This window comes from Cariama cristata, unplaced genomic scaffold (assembly GCF_000690535.1).
Source record: "Cariama cristata isolate BGI_N322 unplaced genomic scaffold, ASM69053v1 scaffold33209, whole genome shotgun sequence".
In the NCBI taxonomy this organism is placed as follows: Eukaryota; Metazoa; Chordata; class Aves; order Cariamiformes; family Cariamidae; genus Cariama; species Cariama cristata.
The window spans coordinates 1-22,462 of record NW_009634679.1 but is presented as its reverse complement, the minus strand read 5'-3'; the positions used below and the strand labels follow the sequence as shown (position 1 = coordinate 22,462).

General features: G+C 37.3%; 1 protein-coding gene across 1 annotated transcript in view; it reads right to left on the bottom strand.

Annotated features, from left to right (window-relative positions):
• LOC104167101 (disks large homolog 2-like) overlaps positions 1 to 22,429 on the bottom strand; it is a gene marked incomplete at its 3' end in the record, with an annotated part of 31,961 nt that extends 9,532 nt beyond the window's left edge. The window contains exons 1-4 of the mRNA XM_009707237.1: positions 22,261 to 22,429; positions 20,117 to 20,253; positions 9,636 to 9,780; positions 6,330 to 6,471 (exon numbers count right to left, since the gene is read on the bottom strand). Coding sequence (XP_009705539.1) covers positions 6,330 to 6,471; positions 9,636 to 9,780; positions 20,117 to 20,253; positions 22,261 to 22,429 — 593 coding nt within the window. The remainder of the gene's footprint in view (positions 1 to 6,329; positions 6,472 to 9,635; positions 9,781 to 20,116; positions 20,254 to 22,260) is intronic.
• Between the last annotated feature and the right edge of the window lie 33 nt (positions 22,430 to 22,462).

The following is a 22,462-nucleotide window of genomic DNA, read 5'->3' as shown; positions in this document are numbered from 1 at the left end:
GTAGGTCATCTCATCCAATTTTCTGCTTGAAGCAGGAATTTTTTTTCTAGATTTTATCTAGCCATAGCTTAAAAATCTCAAAGGATGGATATTTCACAACCCTTCTAAGCAACCTGCTCCAGCACTAGGCCACCCACCTGGTGTCTTCTTTGTCTTCTCAAATTGAAATCAACATCCAAAGCCAACGCTTGTGGCTATTAGTCCTTCTCTACTGAGAAGAGTTTGGTTTCATCATTTTTGCTACTGAGTACTTGTAGGGTGCTCTTAGATTGCCCCTTAATCTCTTTTTCATAGCTTTAAACAAGCCCCAGTTCCCTCAACATCCCTCTAACCTCCATGTGATTTAGGACTCTCAGAATCTGTTGGATCCTCTCCTGTTTTTCCACAACTTTCTTGAAGTTGAAGAATGGGAATCGGTCAGAGCCTTCTAGAAAATAACTTCTCTTTTTCTGATGGCCATGCTTCTCTTAATATGGCCTAGTATGCTGATTACCTGACTGGCAATGAGAGTGCACTCCTGGGTCCATGTTCAGCCTGGCATCTGCTGTAACTTCCAGGTCATTTTCAATGAAGCTGCAATTCAGATGTTTGTTTCATGGCCCATACAAGCATGTGCAGCTGTTCCACCTGATGTGCAGAGTTCTTGCTGAACTTTATGAGGTTTCTCCCGGTCAAGTCCTTGAGTATACCAAAATCCCTCTGGAATATAGCTCTGCCACTTGTCATGTTAACCACTCCTCCTTAATTCATTATCCTCGGTAAACTTGCTGAGGGTGCACTCTGTGTCATGACCTAGGTCATTGATGAAGATATTCACTGATGCTGAAGGTATTCTAAGCTACTCTGCTCATCACTGACCACCTGACAGATGTCAAGTGATGACCATTACCCTTTGAGCCTACTGGTTCAGCCAGATCCCAACCCAGTCTCTTTTTTTAGTCCACTCTTCCTCTGCTTTCAATCAAGGGTGCTGTGGGAGATTGTGTCAAAAGCCTTACCAAAGACTGCTGTTCCATGCAAATGAGCATAGCCATGCTGGGAGAAGGCTAACGAGCAAGGTGACAGTTTATAATCCAGGAGATACTCTAAAGGCAATCCAGAACATTTCCAAACCTTTACAAATTATATCTTCTTTCCAGCTCTGGATTAGTTGTACGTGTTTATCCAACACTTCCTCATGTTTGGTTGCAAGGCTGTTGGAGGAGTTTTAAAGGGTGCTTCCCATGTTACAGCTTCTCCTGCCCACAGAAAAGGTGTGAGAAATACCTTTGCAGCCACTCCCAGGGCAACTAGTGGATAAGAGGAACGACCATGTGCCCCACAGCAGATCCCAGACACAGATCTGTGGGAGTTATGGCATGGGTCAGGTACGCCTTTGGAGTCAGCTGTGTTTTCACCCAGCAAAGAGTCAAGGTAGCTGCTGTGCTGTGGCACTGGTTGGTGTAGGGCAGCCACTGCTCTCCCCTCACCCGCGCAGCTAGTCATTTCATCAGGAAAGGCAACCAGGCTTGACAAGCACACAATTTGCTTTTGGTAAATCTGTGCTGACTATTCCACTTACCTTCTGGTCCCTTAAATGCCTGGCAAAGATGATGTTGAGTACTTCAGCTTTTTCTGTATTGTCTGTCATTACATTGTCTTTCCTCTCATTCATCAGTTTTTCCCTTCGTCAAATTTCACCTTCATTTTTGAAAGTAGCACACCTGCAGAATCACTTTTTCCTTTATTACCCTTGTAAGTCTTAGCTCAAACCAATCAGCTTGCTGATTTCATGATTAACATTTTTGAAAGTAGCACACCTGCAGAATCACTTTTTTTTTCCTTTATTACCCTTGTAAATCTTAGCTCAAACCAATCAGCTTGCTGATTTCATGATTAAGCAGTCAAACAATGCTTGTCTACATCTTGCATTTTAGGTCATCAGAGAGCGCTCTGGTCAGCCAAGAAGGCCTTCTGCTGCATCCTCCTCCTTCCTTATCAACAGGATGGTTCATTCCTGAGTTCTCAATATGTTTTATTTAGAAATCATCCATCTTTCATGGACCCTGTTCCTCTGTGGCAGCATCCCAAGAGATTCTGCTTAGCAATTGTCTAAAAAGGCTGAAGTCTGCTCTTCTGAAATCTACAATCATAACGTGCTGACTGTCTTTCCAGACTTCCTTTGAATCATGAACTGAACCAACTCATGGTCACTCTGATCCCAGCTGTTATTTATCACCACCTTTGCCGCTAGTTCTTCCCTTTACGTAAGCAGCAGGTCAGGCAGAGAACTATTCCTGTTTCTCCCCTCTAGCAGCACTAGGAGATTGTCAGCAACACAATCAAGGAACCTCCTGAATTGCCTGCACAACACTTTTATCCTGCTAGAAACTAAACCAAATAAGGACTTACTTGCAGAATGATGATGGTTGTATCGATAGAGTTACTTGACACATAGCTTTTATCCACTTTTGTTCCCACATTCTACTAACCCAAAGTTGTGTTATTTTACTTAAATTTTAAAAGATGACAATCTTTATAAAAAATACAGGAAGGAAAAGCTTACATCCTGAGTCAATTTAAAATGAATCCAATGAAACAAAAAGTAAATTATGCCCATCACTGACAGCATTTTGGACCAATAATATACACAACTGACAAAAGCTCAGTAATTAAAAGACAACCTCGAGTTTCATTAAAACTTATGGCTGAAGATGATTTGTTACTTTTCTATTCCTTGTGCTCAGAGTAAGTTATTTTTTCCCTGCAATTTTATTAAGTCAAGTTTGCACTGAATTTTTTTCAGATGCAGATTCAATATCAGACCAAAACCCACAAGTTTTCATCAACAGAAACACTTATTTTTGTTAGGCAAAAACAAGTATTTAGGTAAAAAAACCCAAACTTAGAACTGGAACAAAAAAGAAAAGCAAGAAGAAGTGGACAAATTGAGTTGAATGTTCAACCATTTAAGCTTTACTGATAGATTCATTATAGCAAATTAAAAGCAAACTTGTCACCAGCCTCACTCAAATCACATGTACAAAGAACTATGAAACTGAAAAAGCCTCTTAGAGTGGAAAAGTTACTGTTCCAAATATTTTTAGATGGCACAAATAAAAATCTGCCAGAACTGTTGCCATAATATAACTGCACCTGGAATAAATTTCCTTCTGTGATCACCATGTAAATGAGCCCAGAATACCTATTATAGCAAGAACCAGGTAGTTTTAATGGATAGCGCTGCAGTAGTTGGCAATCATCTTAATTATAAAAAAATTATGTGAGGAAACCTAATTATAAATGCTGTAATCAAGGGATCTATAGGTTCCACTAAAATTATCAGTAAGATAATTAACTTCCCAAAAGATTTTAAGTCTTTCTAAACTGGTCAACAATAAAGACTTTCCAAATATCTTCTTATTTTAATGGCAGACTCATCAGCAAATCCTATGGCATTGCACAGAAAGAGTACGTTCACTATTCTCAGTTTATAGCTGTGAAAATCACTGTGAGAATTAACTGTGGCATTTTCAATAGTCCCACTTGTATCAATAGAAAATAATTAGCTACATGGACATTCAAAAAAAAATTAAAAAAGGGCTCAGCATCATTCAAGGGTTAAATGGTTTGGTTTTGAAGGTCAGAGCTTCTTAGTCATTGTAGTCAGAGGAGAAACCTGGTCTCTGGCTCTTGTTCGGGTGTCTCTCAGATACTGCTGTATGATGTATGTCCATGAGGAAATGCAATGGCAAGAAGTGCCATTTTTCTTATGACTACATTTGTTTTATCTTTGTGCTTTTGTATCCTTGGTATTAGTGTAGCTCATAAGCTATTATCACTAATATAATTAAGTCCATAATAGCCTCCTCCTTTCCAATAGGTTGAAGTAAGTACTTTTCTAGAACTAGAGGATTTTCATCTAATTTGGTCTGCTGCATTCAGAGTCTGCTCCTATTACTCGACACCTTTATTTCTGCCAGCACCACACGGATTCCACGGAAGGTCATGCTGGTAGAGTCAGCCTCTCCTGACAGTAGTGCCAATGTCACAGAAGACTTTGGATATCAGCCCTTCATTAGGCAACACACTAATCTGGAAATCCAGACAGAAAGAACAACACAGGAGAGAAGTATTTCACAAAATATACACGGCTTCTTTGGGCATTCATTTTTTTTCCCCAAATAATACAAAATGGATGTTGGTGTGAATACCTCAGTCAAGAACCAGATTGCATCAGTATTTGGTTTCACTGTTAGGAGCTAAATCAGCTTAATTAACTTGTTTAAAAACAAACCAAAGATATCAGGACAGGAATACATCTTTCTTCCTAAAAGGATCAAAAAAGCATACTAATTAATTTAAATATATATCCTGCACGGTTCTTTGAGCAAGTATGCTTTCTACAGGATATTGGATGAATTAACAGGCTAGGACTGTCATTGCCTTCCCTTCTATGACTATTTTTTCTTTTTTCTTTTTCTTTTCTTTTTTTTGCTTGTTTTTTTTGGTAGAAGTAATTATAAAGTTGAAATCAGCTACATTGAACACAAAGAAACATGACTGTCTAAAGATACTTCTTCATTGCTTTACAGGCATTCTAACTCTTTAAATGGTCTTTTAATTCTCAGGACAGCTTTTCTCTTTTTTTACAATTACTTCCTTAACTTTCTCTGACTTCTTGGTCTCCTTAGCTATTATCTACTTTTAAGGTTGCATTTATTTTCTGTTTTTAAACTTTGTCAACTCTTTCTCAGTAATAATGGTGATGAAATCTCATTACAGAAGGAGGGAATTCAACACTACAAGCTTATTGACAAAGCCTTCATCATTGTAACCCAGATACTATAGTGGTATTCCTCCTACACATAGGCATTTTAGAAATTATAAGGCCAGCAGTAGCCCAGGTAAAGCCTTAGCGCACAGTTTAATGAAATCAATGTTTTAACTATTAATTTCAAAATGTAACTTCTTGGAATGCTTTGGAGAAAATACATCTTAACTGAATGTCTCATACACTGAAGGAAAGCAATGTCAGCTTTGCATCCTCAATCAAAACAAAGCACAAATTCTCTTAGCCAAGACAGGGAAGCAAGGTGTGGTTTCCATATTCCATACATTTATGTCCTGATTAAACACTGTGTCATGATTTAGTTACTCTGAATCTGTCTGATCCAACAAGTTAAGCAGCTTGAGTTCGTAATCATACGCAACAAGAAAAATGAAATGCAAATTAGCAAGTTATGAAGCTGATGAATACCTAAGTACATAAGAATCTTTGGCTTGAGATAAATAGTAGGTCAGGTTAGATGATCAGAACAGCCCCCTCCTAGCTTTAAACATAATGAATTTATAAATAGTGAGGAATAGAAAAAAAATTAATTTCTTATTTTCTGTGGCACTAGATGTAATAATGAGGGCTCGATTTTACAAACTTAAACAACTGCTGTCTTCTAAGTGAATGGTAGTGCTCTTCGAACAAAAAGATAAATACACACTGTCTCATGAGTGACATTCAGTGTTGATCTAAGACAAGGCATAAAAGAATCCTCCCAGCATTTTCCTATGTGTCTCTTCTACCTGGAAATCAACTACATAGATACCATTCTGCCACCATATTTCCACATAGTAGTCGCAATTCTTTTGCGATTAGTAAAAAACCAAAAGGATTAGAAGCAATTTCCAGTGTAGTTTTGCTGATAATCACATCGAAGAACCCCTTTTATAAAGGTATCAAGTGCCACCGCATAAACAGTTTCCTTTTAACCTCTATGTTCTCACAGAAAACTGTTTCATATTATGATTGCTGTCATGGTTAAGAAAATTTTTCCAGTTTCCCTCCTATATTTGTTCACACTCAGTTTATAATTTTTTTTTTCTTTTCCCATAGTGTTTTCTCTTTATAACATTTATCTTTCAATGTGTGCACACAGAGCAATTTCAGCCTCGTTTTCACTAAACCGAACAAGCTGGACCTTTCACAGCATACTGTCACGGACAGGTACAAGTGCACATACAGTCCCTCCACCTATACACGCAGTGAGCCAGATGAGTCACTGATCCTGAGATGTCCTAGCTGTCTTAAGCAGCATAAAATTTTGCTCAGTGCCAGAATTGTTCTAATGCAGTCATGTTGTTTAGGAACTACTGCAGGATTGCACCCGGACAGCATGGACATCAGGTCAGCACTCATTTGTGTGATCTTTCTCTTAGTTGTCTTCATACTCTAACAGTTTCAATTCATCTTCCCTTCAACATGGGTGTCGTATTCTATTTGAGATGCACTGAATGCTTTACCTATGTCCTTTGTAATTGTCATGAAAGGTAACAAATAAAGAGAAGCATCTGACCTGGTGTAGTCGTCCTCCACAAGCATGTGCTTTGGAATGGGTGAGTATCTTCCCGGTGAGATAGGGGCCAGGGATGCCTTGTACTCTAAAGTGCCATTGTTTCCAGAAGACAGTATATGATTTTCCATTGGTGGAGAATAAGCTGATGGTAAGAATAAGCATTTCTAGTTAGCCACTTTCATGTTTGATTAGACACCATAAGAGCACCATTTCTTACTTAAGTACCAAGAATGTGCTCATTGTTGTAAATAACATCAAAACAGACAATCCTTGCCTGAGAAAGTTTAAAATGTAACAAGAAAGAATGAACAGCTGGAGTTTTCCTGAAAGGTTAATAATAATAATAATAATATTAGTAATAATAATAATAATAATAACAACAATAATAATGCTGACTCATTTGCAGGGATTGACTCTTTAGAGGAGATTTGAATAAGAAATGATAATTTGGGAGACAGGAAACATTTTCTTCAATGAGGAGTGACTTGAAGAAGGGAATGTAAACAGGAGAGAATGAGATTAAAAGCACACTACTTCTTTTGGCTCCAATATACAGCAACGGGAATAATACAGTAAGAGCTCAACGGAGGATAAGAGCAGGAATTTTACGTATGGCAAGAATTACATATGAAGATTTAAAGCTGCAATCTACTGAAGGTGCCAAAATTCCCAAAATAATTGAAATTTCAGTAGCAACATAGATGGTATTTAGATCACAGTAAATCTGTATTTTTAAAATAAAATGTTGATGCAAATTGCTTGATAATGATTAATAATGAAAATTACAGGACTATGCTGTCTGATTCTATATTGAGTCTGTGGGTTTTGTTGTTTGCTTGCTTTTTGCTGTTCTGAAGTTAGTGAGGATGTTTATGACTGGAGAGATGTAACAATAGTTATATTCAATCTCTAGTTAATGTAATTAGAAAAGGAAATGATAAATAGGAAAAACAATGATACGTGCTTCTGCAATGAGCTATGATTAATTTTCTCATGAGAAGATGACAGTTAAACTTTCTACTATTAGTTTCAGTCTTTCTTTCAGATGCTGAGATCCAGAATGTTTCACAGCAAAATATCTCTACAGGGAAAGGCCATTACCCGTTCTGAACATGTAGGTACAATGAAAGGTTCCCTGAGGATAAATGAATTTGTATGCACCAACAGCCTGGGATGGGCTACTGCAAATCTTTTAAACCTTTACTCTCCCTCTGGAATTACTTCTGTCTTCTCATATCCTGCTGATCTATAATCTGACATAATAAAACACACTGTTCTAGAATTCACAATTTATTATTTTGGAAAGTATCACAAAGCAAGAGATCGGATAGGCACATTTAGCATTTTTACTTCTTAGGCTTTGCTAAGATCCAGACCAGACTGCTACTGAACAACATGATTGCCATCTGTTGTAACATTTGCTAACTAAATAGGTATCCTCAGCACAGTTGAGTATACCACCTGACATGCATGTTACAAAACCTTCCCTTCTATTTTTATGGAGCAGTCTGAATAAGGAGGATTATGGGTATTTAGCTTCTCCCCCAACTTTGTCATTCCACAGTGGCAACACTATTCAAAAGTGCAGAAACATTTAAATCTCTAGCATTTACTGGGAAAATTGGCCTTTCCTAGACCTTGGTTGGCCTTAAGGGCCCCTAGGAATTATTGGCAGAAGGTGAAGATTGTTATGGATCAGTTGCTGAAGTTCTTGTCAAAAACTGAACTGTCATCCAGTTGTTAGATGGTGCAGCGGGTCCCTGTTGGTAGTTGAATCCAAGGCAGACAGTTTTAAATGAACAACTAAATGAAGGAAGGGAGTCTTAGTAATGAACTGTTTAGATTAACAGGTACCAGTTGTAGAGAGCTGCAACTGAAATGTTAAGATTGCTGCGAATGAAAAGGGAATGGGAATGCCTGGGTATGGACACCAGGAGGGACTGGCAGGAGGGGTATAAGAATGGCATGTATTGATAGCACCTAGATTTATCAAGAGGTCATCAATACTCAACATAACTACACATAACTTCTTAAGACAGCCTACACCCAGACTAAAACAAAGACTCAAGCCATTAAGAGATGACAGCAGGAGATAAAGACTAGATTGGAGCCTAGTACACTCAGATAAGGAGACAAAAAGAAGTGAGACAGTTGGGAGAGACAGAAGATCCTAATTGCTGTCATCTCCTTAAGGGTACAAAAAGCACATCAGCAAGGAGGTTTTCAACATAAGAAGGTATAGGTTTATGATAAGGACTCCACAGCCACCCACTCTTGTACTTGGTCATCTCAGGGAGTCCTAGTGATGCACCTGGATGCACATCTTTCTACCTGAATGCTGGACATGAGCCTAGATGATTTTGAGCGCATGGACATGACAGCCTGATTGAAATCAGTCTGTTTTAAAATAAAATCATCTTCCCTTCCTATGAGATGCTTCATTAAGCTTTACTATATTGTTTTAACAACTTTTCCTACAACAGAGTGTACTCTGAATGCAAGGACAAATAAGGCCTTGGTCCTCAGTGAAAAAATAGCAGATGAACATATATAAAGTTAATGGACAGACTTGTGAAGTGGAACAATAATTTAGGAATTCTTCCCAGTGAGGGTGGTGAGGCAGTGGCACAGGTTGCCCACAGAAGCTGTGGATGCCCCATCCCTGGAAGTGTTCAAGGTCATGCTGGACGGGGCTTTGAGCAACCTGGTCTGGTGGAAGGTGTTCCTGCCCATGGCAGGGGGGTTGGAATTGGACGGTCTTTAAGGTGCCTTCCCACCAAACCATTCCATGATTCTATGAATTGGACGTACACAGAAAATAGGTAAATTTTTGTAAGTAGAGCAGTGACTTTTACATTCTGAGTAAATATTTTATTCAAATATGATATATATTTGCCTCAGGCGTTTCGTTAAGTTTGCACAAGATGGTTTGCTGCTTATTCCAATTTTTCAGTGGACAGAGGACTCCAGTCTACAAATCTAATGATATTTCAAAATATATTTGCATGTACTTATTACTGCAATTGTCACAACAGTTACAGTTCAGTCTGATCACCTGGACAATGTCTAATTGGAATCAGCACAGCTGTACAACAACTACTTTTGCTGCAAAAATACCTTAGCAGAGTTAGATTATTTGTAATATTTCATGAGTGTAGCATACTTAAGTGGCAATAAACATTTCATTTTTGTAGTGGTCCAAGCTGTTTCATAAACTTTAATGAGGTACTTTGGACAAGCTTTAAAAAATCACAATCATCTGACAAACCGATACCTCCTACAAAATGAGTTGCAGAAGTCACTTACAGTGAGTAATATCTGGTGGGCCATATGGATCGGTCATGTAAATGGTGGTGGGTTTTCCAACTTTCAGATACACTACATCTGATGTGTTCTTCAGTATTGCTACTGCCTCTTCATGGGTAACTTCTTCTAAACTGTAATTATTTACCTTAAAGGAGAAATCAGACAGGTGAGTTGGAATGCAGAAATAGACACAAAAAATGTCACAGACTTGCAGTTATCACAGTGTTGGGAAAAACGCAGTAAACAAAGAGCACTGAAGATTACAGAAGCAGTATTGCAGCAAGGTAGAAAATACAGTTTTCTGAGACATGTATATTCAAAGACTGATGTAGCAGTACTGATTATGTCACAGAATCATGATGGGTTGAGATGGCACTTAGTCTTGTCAGTTAAAAAGTCCTTTCTGATATTCTGCTACTGGTATCATCATTAACATAAAACTATATTTAATAATAATTTAATAACTTAAGACCATGTCATTTACAGAAACTGCCTATATTATTTGACCTATCAAGATGAAGTGTCCAAATTCACCCCTTAGCATGTATGGTTGGGACCTCAGAAATACTTAACACCCCCAAATCTTTCCATCCCTGATATGACATTGACCATTGAAATAACAAGAGGTAGAAAGTGGTATACAGAATAAGGGGCTGCCTATGAGGTGCGTGAAATGAAAACGGGCAGTTCTGGTTGGGGAAAAAGGGATTTCCAGTGTGAAAGTTTGTCAGCTTTCTGGAAGAAGCACAGGGGACAGACATTGAAAAAGTAAGAGAATGTAGTACTAGTTCTGTGATTTATTGGAAAGGAAAAATAATTAACATGAGCAAGGATGAGAGTATAGGATTACAAATTAAATAGGGAAGGAAACAGCAATAAACCTTCCCTATTTATGCTTTACTCCCAGAGAAAGAAAATCAAAAGAAAAATATCAGAAGTGGTTCCTTGTAGAGGTGTATAAAATCTATTCACATACAAATCCACTATATCCACAGAATGTCAACAACAGGTTGTCCTCCTATAAACAGAATAGTAAATGGTCCCTCTCCCCCGAAAAATGCATCCTGAACTGAGAAATTATAGGATAGAGGAAAGAAGTAAAGAAGAATGTAGATGCAGGTTTCAGACATGTGGTATAAGCCAACAGAAATCATAGAATCACAGAGTATCTCAAGTTGGAAGAGCTCCGTAAGGATCATCAAGCCCAACTCCCTCCTCCTCACTGGACTATCTAAAACTAAACCATATGACTAAGAGCATCATCCAGACCCTCCTTGAACTCTGACAGGCTTGGTGCCATGACCACTTCCCTGGGGAGCCTGTTCCAGTGCCCTACATTTCATTGTGAACGTTGAATATGAAACACACTATTGTGATTTAAAGTGCCAACCTCCAACTTCTACATTTACTGCAAGGATTCCTTGTAAAGATTATGCAAGATGGAAGAAAAAGTAGATCCTCAGCTATAGTAGAACATAGTACAGCTGTAAACCATAGAAAAAAACACCTCGTACTTTCTAGGGAATTTAGTATCAGTAAATTATCAGAGACCTGGCTGTGACAATAAGCTACTGCCAAAGGGTTTGGTAAATGAAGAGAAATCCAGCTATTATGCATCACTGAAGGACTCTTCATACACAGATGATTTCATCAACACCAAGACAGAATGATTGCTGTTGGACAGTACTGCTAAATGTGAGGATTCTGTTTAAACTTTGTTCCTTGTGTAATTCTCAGACTTGGTTTTAAGGTTAATTGCAAGAGGCAATGACAGGCATGTTATGACAATTTGACATGAAGAGCAACGATACAACCTAACACTCAGAAGAGAACTGCTGACACTATATGGTGTATTTTGACAGGTCTTCTATTGAAATAAAAATCTGATACCTATCTTCTATAAATTTCTCTGTTTTTCTTTGTTACGAACAGCAGTGACATACATATGCACTTTTAATAAATCAGTGTCTTTTAAATTACTAGGCTGATAGCAAGAAGTGACTGAAATTAAGCCTTTCTTTTTTTATGTATTTCAAAACTGCCAAATAGTGAAGATTCACACTTTTGGAAATATGACCGCACAGTTATCCTTTACCTTTTCTCCTTCCTACACTGTCTGTACATTGTATCTATCTTGCTGTGTTTCATCCTAACTGCAAGCTTTTTGAAGTAAAGAAAATCTCACGTAATAACCTCCCACTATATTGCTGCTGTAAATAAATGTTCTTGGCAGAAAAAGATACAAAATGAAATATCATAGCACTGTCTGAATTTTGACTTTCAGTCTTTTTAGGAGTGTATAAAAACAATTAAGACACAATTTGACTTGTTGCAATTTTTTTTCCAAAGTTTTTTTCCCTGGAAATCTAGCTGATAAAAATCATGATTAGGACTGTTGTACTTCCATCACAACACACTTGGATGTCACAGTTGTGCAGTCAGAGGATAAACAGCCATTTTAGAAACAGAAAATACAGTATGATACATACAAAACTTATATTTGCTATGAAAGACAGATCCTACTTCTTATCTCTCTGACAGTAACATTATAGGACAGGTATTTTACTAATGCTGTGTACAAGTTGTACAAATCTTGAAGTTAAGAATTAAAGAGTAAGTGATTCTAAACTAAGAATTAATGTCTGAGCAGTTATGCATTATGTTTATCTTTACACACTTTCAGATCCTAGAGACCATTGCATTATGTACAATGGTTTGGTTTTTTTCCCTCTTTTCTGGTACATATAAGCTTAAGTGTGCAAATATTGTGGAAAGCTGAAACATGTAGAGCTGGAACTTGGTAGAACTTGAAAGAAGGTAACGCACGAGTGAAAGCAACATACAAGGGAGAACTTCAGAGAAAAGACGCTGGAAGAAAATTTGAGGAGAAGAAAGGACCCTTCAAAGTAAATCGAGTTCTGCTATAAAAAGTATTCCAGCAACATATACCAAAATTGATATTGAAACTTATCCGAAATATACGGAAAATTAGAGGTTTCTCGTCTCTAGAGAGAACACACCTAGAAAGGAAGTTTGCTACTAATTAATTTTGTCCTGGACGGCTCAGTTCTCAGTAAACAAAGAAATAAAGACAGACTCAATGTACATCAAGAGGAAATAAATAAATAAATAAACAAACAATCACGTTGATTCATTCATTAAAACAAAGATTCTCAGCGGTGCTGTAAGGTCTCTTTTAAACGGGAGCTCTTTGAGAAGGATATACAACCACTTTCCTTAGTCATTGCCAACATTAATTTAGAGTTAAAGTATACAAAATATACTGTGCATTTCCCAGTTTCCTTCAGAAGGTAGTCCTTGCTTTGGACCTACAATTCCCATTAATACTAATTTGTGCATGTATAAATATGTTTTCTACTTTAGTTAAACTACTTTTCATATTTACTAATCATAAAACAATGATTACAAATAAAGACATCTGTATGTATTCTGATATTCAAAAATGAAAACCTGAATACATTGAAGAACTATATTGTTCAGCTCCCTAGATATTATTTCAACATGACTGTAGTATGTAATTTTTTTTCACAAGGAAATCTCTGGATATCATTCTTCAAAACATCATGTCAGAGATGGTGATTATTAGGAAATATGATGCTGTAGTAGTTTTTTATAGTAGGGTTTATATAGAGAGGAGAATCTCTCAGAATCTCCAAGAGAGACTATTTCTTGACCTTTTTCTTGTTTCCATAAAAGACGCTTATTTTAACAGAATTTGAAGTACTAAATCTGGCTTTTTCAGTGGTTGTGGCACAGTCAATGCATCATACCAAAGCTTCGGTTCCTGCTGTCAAGACGACCTTAGCGGAGCATATAGCTTGAAAAAAAAGAGTTGAGTTAGAGGTAAAGAAGGTAAAGACTGGGAGATGCACCAGAAAATAAGAAATCAAAGTGTATGTGGCATACAAACCTCCGAGATGCTGAAACTTTTGTGCAGAAGGGCTGACATCAGAGCTGGGTACTGCATCAGAACGGGTACTGCATGTGAACTTTCTGGCTCTAAGAAGTCAACTTAAGTAGCAATGAATTAAGGGCAATGCTAAAATGCTGATGCAAAGGTTAAAGAAGAAATTTATCTGAGTGGTCAGTTTAGTTACAAAAGTCAGATGCTTGAGCCACAAACTGCTGTGACAGAAGCCAAAGGAAGGGAGCCAGAAGAAGAACAGGCATGGAGCAAGTGAGGCTTTTCTAATGGGAAAAGTTTCATATACAGAAAACTCAGAAATGCAAACAGCACCTGAAGTAAAAAGGAAACTAGTAAAGCTGTTTCTTTAAATAGAAAGTATGTGATACAAAGACATACTGATATTACAGGAAAAGAAGAAGAGTAAGAAATAATAAAGCAATAGAGAAGGAAATTAAAGATACAAGTCCAATCAAAGAAGCTATTTGAGTGATGGGGGAAAGTAGTAAAAAATGTTGCAAAAGAGATATAAAAAGACTGGGGTGTTGTTGTGTTTTTTTTTTTTCCCTAAATAGCATAATCAAGGCAATAAAGTGTAAACCTAAGCAAGAATTATCTTATTTGGAAGTTTTCCTAGATTCATATTGGAAAACAGAGGCATTGAGAAGTAGCTAGAGTGAAAAGCTTTAAATCCCCAAAATGACTGTACAAGTGCTCTGAGGAATAAATTCATTCACAACAGCATAAAGCTGATAACAGAATAAGAGCTCTGGAGGAATAAGTCTGTTTTATTTAATTTTCTTTTTTTTTAAGGGAATCCATTCCCTTCCTCTATTGATTTAGGGTAAGGGAGATTTGATTCACTCAGTGAATGAGACAAAGAGGTGATCTTTACTTTGCCAGTGGTAATGTTTGCTTTTGTGTAATATTCTTTTCATTTGGAAAGTGGATTTTTCTGAGTGAATCCTGAGTGAGCATTTGTCGGTAAACACCTGCAACGTGCCAGCTGTAAATCTAGACCACTGATAACCTTTTTAAAAACTCATCATGATTTAAAAGGCTGCGAAAAGTGAAAGGTTTTTCAGTGCTGAAGACCAATCATTTGTCCTAAGGATGTAAAACTCTTTGGATTAACTCTTTATAATCCCATGGACTCCTGAGTTACTCGTACAAGTGCTGGACCCTGAATAGAAAGAAACTGGCTATCTTCAGATGACATAGTCTGTTAATCCCTCTGAAATTAGCTTGCTTACATTATTAATAGTTATGGGCCAAGTGTCCTAAACCAGATCTGCTCTTTGCAGAGAAATGCAAGAGTTTGTGCTTCACAGACAAATATGAGACTGAGCAGTGGGCTTCAGGCTTGAAGCAGCGTAATGCATAGGCACTGCAAGTGGCACTTTACTATATTGGACCATCATTTTTTCAATCCAAGTTTATGTTGATTTTGGCAAAAAATAAAAGTTTTCGAGGCTAATGAAGTGGCGTGAGGATGATACAACTGTGAAGGAACAACCAGGTGAGAATATCATTAGAATGAATAAATTGGGAAGCTTATTGCTAGGGTACCATCCAAAGACCTATCCTAGCAAATCTACATTTGAATGCTAGATAAAGCACTGCAAGGCCAGAGTCAATGACAGTGTAAATCTGGCTCAGAGCTCAGCGCTGCATCAGAAGGGATGCAGCCACCGAACCCCCTGAGCTGGTTCAGTACCTGTTCACTCTCCATCTCAGAGTCTATTTTTTCTAGTGTGCTTCCTTTGTGCTAGTCAGCCAGAACAACCTACAGATCAGACACTATCTCTTCACACTGTTTTCTTCCGTTAAGTCTAACTGAGTAACGCCTCTTCTCCATCAACTGGCATAACAGCCTAAGTCTGGATCTGTGGGTGCACCTACCTGGGTGAAGAATGCGTGCACTAGGAGTAATCCACAGCAACAGAGGGTCCGAATGATATGACATCCATGCTATACATCTTTTAAGGGTGTTAGTTTGCATTACATCCAGTGTGCTGACTAAAATGCCTGTTTGCAGCTGCAATGCAATGCTAATTAGGAATGATTCTGGACCACATTTTCTGTTGCAGTTTCATTTAAAAAAATCCAATTTGTCTTCTAAAAGACCACCCCACAAGACATCCAAAATCACTTTAAAAGAGCACTTCTGATCAGAACCAAATGCTAATCTAGATGCATCTTAAATTATATGCTCTGATTACTTTAACACAAACATGATCCTTCATCCATACACAATCCGAAAGAAACAGATACTGGTAAGGGATCCCGTAAGGAACATATCAATGATTGTACAATCACAACCCCATTGCAGCCCTATGAAACCACCAAACAATAACATGCTTTTATCAGCACAGAACTGGGTAGAAAGTAAGCCTAAGTTTCCGAAAAGGAAAGTAACTCCTGTTCCTTCTGTTTTAAGCAAGAAAACAGAATCAAATCAATTCTCTTGGTGTATGACTAACATCACTTTTCCTGTAACCATAAATAATCCCACAAAAGTCTGATCTCTCCGGGTATGGCCCAAACATGCAAGGGTATTCTGGTATAGGAGACAAATTTTTGAAAAGCTAATACTTACAAGAGATAAATATTAGCTTAAATTTTCTTTTAAAGCCTAATGTGTTCAGAGTTTTCCCTGAAGAATACCTTGCTTCTAGCTATTACTGTTGTTTTGTACTAGTGAAAACACAGAGTTTTATACTGATTTCTCATTTATCCATTCTGTAGATAAACTCTTCCAAAGTGAGATGATGGTATCAGATAAAAGAAAGTAACTATTATCTGAGAGGTAATAATTTAAATCATTTTTCAGCTCTTCCTGCTCATCATTACCAATGACCTGGAAGAGGTGAGGAATGTGCTCTCATCACATTTGCAGATGACACTTCACTGTGAGGGCGACTCCGTAAACTCAAGGGCAGGACTGCCATTCTCGATAGATAGGGGTTGACAAGAACTTTATGATGTCCAACAGGGAGAAACATTAAGTCCTGCTCCTGGCACAGGCTAACCCATTTCAGTAGCTCAGGCTGGGCACTGACAGCCTGGCAGCAGCTCTGTGGAAAAGTGCTTGGGGCTCCTGATGGCCAACAAGTTGGGTATGAGCCAGTTGTGTGTCCTGGCAGCAAAGAGGTCAACAGTAGCCTGGGCTGTATGGGCAGGAGCAGAGCTAGGAGATCCAGAGAAGGATTATTCCCCAACAGTTGCCACTCATTAGACTGTAGCTAGATACTGTGTTCATTTTTGGCCCCCACACTATAGGAAAGATAACAAGATGGAGCAAGTTGAGGGGAGTGCTACCAGGATGGTTGGGGTTGGAGCACTGGCCTGGTGAGGAGAAGTTGGGCGGGTTGGGCTTTTTCAGCCTGGACAAGGGGCAGCTCTGGGGACAACGAACAGCAGACCCCTGGGGCTTACAGGAAGGTCATCAAGACAGAACTAAGCTTTTCAGAGTGCCGTGTGGTAGCAGGATGAGAGGCAGCAGGCATAAAACAGGTTATAAAGAAAAGCAGTTTCCTCATGAGACAGTCGAGCAGTAGAATAGGTTTCCCAGAAAGGCTGTGCAAGCTCCATCCTTGGAGATTTTCGAGATTCAATTGGATAACTTCCTGAGAAACCTGGTCTGGCCCTATAGTTGACCCTGAATTATTGCATTAGCCTATGATGCTCTGTATGTGATTTCCCTTTGCTCCCTTTCAGCGCAAAGAGAAACAACCTAGCTGAGGCATGCAGTGCAGTTGTATTCTCACCACAGGCATTACCACCAGAATACACTAAGGGGGTATTTTTCTCCTAGTTGTAAGTCTCCAGAGCAAAGCTCTGGTCTGTTCCTTTCACACATACCGAGAAAAACCACTGAGTTCAGTTTTCGGTTTAAGCACTCTTATGCTTCCTCCAGTAATTTTCCTAATGGGCACCACAGGATTATCCTACAATGGAGCATTTTCTTGTGCAAGTGCTCAGGATAATAAGCCTTAAGTGCACGCTCAGTGCCACAGAAACATAACTGCATAACATGCCCTTGTATAGATTTCACAATAATCACGTTGCTGAGTATTTATATAATACATCTTCTGAATGCTTAACACACTATTAACAATCTGCATTTAATAACAGTAGGGTCATCAAGCTGCAAAATGCTCAGATGGCATCTAATTGTTTTACATTTCAATATCAGTTTTGATTTTGCAGCATCTCTTTTATTACATCTTACATTTCAATGTATTTGATTTACATGTTCTTTGGGATCTGAACGCATTTCACACAACCTTATCAGAACACAGATACAAAAATGAAACAAGCCCCCCAGTAGTTGCTGAGAATTCCAGAAGGATGACAAATTCTGGTAAATTTTATAAAGAAATGATGGAAAAAAAGATAGATCAAGAAAGGATGCACTACTGAGAAGGAAAAAAAAAAAGGAAGTGTTCAAATATATAATCAATAAGAAATCAGTGAAGCAGAAGTAGTACTGGATAGATGACAAGGGTAATATTGTGTTGATACACTGCCAAAGGAAAGTAATGAATTCTTTCACTCACTTTTCACAAAGGAACACGAAGTTAATGTCATGAACTGACAGATGCTTCACAAAGTAGAAAAAGATACTGAAGGTACACAAGTTATAAAATATCAGGGTGTCTTGCTGGAGAGAACCAGAAAACATGGCTGTAATTGCAGGAATTTCAGAAATAGATATTGGTCTTGTAAATTTATCTCCAAAAATGTAATGGTTAAGGTATACAAAGATTAATTTGACTAGGATTTTCTTATGCAACAGTGAAAAGCTTGGTCTGGAAGTACATAACTAGTGGATAGCAATATTACGATTACTTTCTTTTGCTCATTTTACATGCAGTGATAAAAGGAGATGACAGTAAGTAAAGAACTGGGCCAGACTGAAAGCAAAGCAGTTAAAGACATCAAACACTGAGAATGACCTCTCCTCATTTTCAGAAGTCAGATTCAGGAGTATAAACTTGTCACAATGAAGAAACATCTATATTTGACTGCAGTGAATCACAGGTTCAAGATTGAGAAGAGATCCTTAATAAATAAATCCTATAAAAATCTGGAAAGAATGAATTTATACATAGTGGTGTACAAAATAATTATTTTTCTATTCAAATTCATCCTGATTAAATTACACTGGAGATGGTGATTGTGAGGTTTTTGCATCTGGGGTTTTTTTGTGTGTATTATTTATTACCTCAAGTGGATTGGAAGAAATAAAGAGTAAGGTAACAAAATTTTACAGATGACACAAAAACAGTGAGGAATTCTCATAATGAAAAAAACCCAAGAGATTAGCACGAGCAGATTTGCTACAAGATGCAAAATAACAAAATAACATGCAAACTTGTTAAATACAAATACACTTTTCTGTAGAAAAATGAGCCAAACTTCATTATAAAACGACTTGAATTTTACCGTGCTGAAAACCTGCAAAGAAGAAATGCCAAAGATGTCGTAAGTTCTAGTTTCATTTTGCTTTGATTCTCATAACATCATTTGATCCTTAAGCTGCTTTATCTATCCACTTGGGTTAATTAAAAAAGTCAAAGAGTCACCAACCTAGCAACCAAGTGCCTTTCCAGTTCTGTTTACTACGCTGTATAAAATGAATGGTCATCTCCACATGTGACTGGAACACAATGTCCTTAGCCAAGTAAAGAAAACCTCAACTAGGCACAGTTTTGCAGGCAGCAAAAAAAGGTCATGGCAATTTTTTACTGCTTAGATATTGCATCACAAAACAGAGCTACTGTAGCACATTTTTTTCATGGCACTCATTCAAAAAATATTTTTCTACCTGCTGAAATCGGTGCAAATGCATTGACATGAATACAACTTGACATAGATTAACTGCTGATTCACCAGGGTCAGGATTTCCTCCTCAACAAAGAATTAAACAAACGCTGTGAGTGGGAAAGAATTATCTACAAGGAACAATGTGCTAGCACTGCAAACATCAGGAAGAATTTCCTGAAGTTAAATCCATCAGAAGAATAAGTACACTTCCTCAAGGAAAAGGATGGAAAATGTTTTTTTTGTTTTTGTTTTTGTTTTTTAACATCTATATGGAACATGAACATAAAGCATTCCTACATGTACTGAAATGTAGGTAACAGTCCAGTGACAGTGGCTACATGCAAGAATTTAGTGGCATGTTTTCACACCTTTCATTTTTCTCAAAATGATCACTAGAATCAGCACTGCTATAATGAACAGTTTGTCTAAAATCTTCTTTAAAAGTTTTCTGGTACATTTTGACTTGTCATTGATGTGCATAATATGTTTATTCTCTTCTCAGTTAAAAGTTTGTCATTGCCTTGTCATCATAAAATGTTGGTTTTTCAACTGCAGTGTCAGAAACATACATAAAGAATGGGAAAAAATGAGAACAACAGAAATATAACTCATAATTATTCTAGAAGTTGCAATGGTACTTCCAGTAAGATATATAGTGAGTGAAAGCCCTTACATGAAACAATTTTCAGCCAAATAAAAGGTGATTTAAATTTGACATACTTACCATAAGAAGTCTATCTCCAACCTGCAACCTTCCATCTTTTTGCGCAGCTCCTCCATCAATAATCTTGGTGACATAAATGCTGTTGTCCCCAGGGATGTGTTGGTTTCCAACCCCTCCTGCAATACTGAATCCCAGACCTGGAGAAGATGTGGAAAACAAAACATTAGCAACACAATATATAACATTAAAGAGGAGCGCAATAGTAGCATATATTTAATTTACTGTACAATTACAGTATTTTTTACAGAAATATGAATAACATAAGAGGTATTTGTGGGGACAATACACTTTCACTCTCCCTGGAAGGTCAGGGACAGAAATAAATTAAGGAAATTGTTCGTCATGTACAATTACAGGAAGGTAGAGACAAAAAGAATCAAACCTGTGATGATTCTATACCTATGGTTTGTCCTCGCCAGGGGCAAGTGTGGCCTACATCAAGAAGTTACGGTACAACTTGTCATGACTGATAATAACACTCTGAAGCTTAGAGTTTATTTTGTTAAGTATTGATATAAAATACATCACTGTCTATTAGACATCACCATCTATCAGAACAAAATTAAAGGTATTCTGATTGTTCACTCAATTTGAAAAATAGTTGGAGAGGTGTACCGCAGATTTTGCAAGTCTCTGTAGTATCACAGTGAAGGGCCTGTGAAAGTGAAAGATAGACAGCGTAGATATTTGGATTTAAATCTGCTTTGTGTATTTTTCTAGGACACAAATATCTTTGGCTATAGAAACATAAAGTAAGAAAGCAATAGTCCTTTGTACATATATAACTTCTGTTCAGTGATCTGTGAAATTCCTAGATAAACACCCGAAGAGACAAACTTTGGAACAAAGTCAATAATACATGCCGATGTCATTCAGGAAAAGGATGGCAAAATAAATAGATGTTGGGGGAAGAAAAAAAAAGACAGTTTTGCCCTTTTCCTACTTTTCCTATCCTCTGACACATTGCATAAACAGACAAATCATTGCTTTCATTTATAATAAAATTTTTATCTCTCAATCAGAGAAAAGACAGAAAGTACCATGCTTTATTTCCATAAAAATCTACTTCATACAGCTAATTTTTCAAAGATCATGTAGTTAATGGGAACTTCCAGCTGAACAAATAAGCTGTTATTGACAATAACCTGCTTAGATTATTGCTTCAACCAGGCATTTTTCTTTTAGCTGTACAGAAAAGAGTTATATCTATTTAGAAAATAATGACCAGTTTTATCTATGAAATCTATGCTGTTCAGTCATTCTTAAAACAAACATGTCAGTAATAGCTGCAGCCTGAGCAGTGAAATGCAACAGTAAAGAATTAGATGCCTGGAATTTGGCATTTTATCGCAAACCCACCAGCCTAACTGCTTGGGTAATAAAACTTAAGGAAGGGTATATTTAATACACATAGGCTTTTTTAACAGCTGTATGAGTACAGAGACAAGTTTTTTTTGAGTGAATTAAATATATTTTTTTTCTCACATTATTTTAATTTGATCATTATTTTAGCTTAACAAAGATGCGTGGTCAGATAACACCAATGGACTACTTAATGGATAATGCCAAAACAGTAAATTACAAAAAGAAACCTCTGAATTTATATCTCAAATTGAAACACTACTTAATTAATTAAGATGACTATTAACAATACATATGAAGTTAATTCAGAAGTATGGAATAATTAAAAGAAAGCTTTATTTAATTTCCAGCTAAAGCTGGCGATTACTGTTACTATTTATGCATTACTGTTAGGACAACTACAAGGATAAAAAGATTATGATTTCTTCAGCATGGACGAATTTGTTCATTACCCTGGGACTACTGACAAAGAAGCAAAAAGATATTTTAAGAAATCATCAAGAATTGAAATTTTCTTTAAAACATTAGTCGTGGACAAGAAACAATGACTGAATAAAGTTCCTTGGTGACATAATTATCATTCTTTTGACCCCAAAACCATCTGCATTCTCTTCTACATGAAGACCTAAAAATAATCCAGAATGATGATGAAAGCAAATGAGTGGGCTAGATTGCAGCCAGAGAGCTTTCTTCAGCTCCACTGCTCACCTAGGGCATGACCTTGGGAAAATTAGGTTATAGTATGCTTCAATCCTCTTCTCTCCCTTTTATTAACACTGTACACTTGTAAAGAGCAAGGTCGTTTCTGGCCACATAGCTGTTCTCTGTTTTGCGCAAAGGGATTCCTATTTCAGCCCAGTCCTCCTGCAATATAAGCAAATAGTAGCAAAGATAATCCCTTCGATTTTCTGCAGTGCTGATGGGGTGCTGACGTTTGCTTGTTGTTTGCATGGTTGTATCATTAAGTTTACAGATGACACCAAG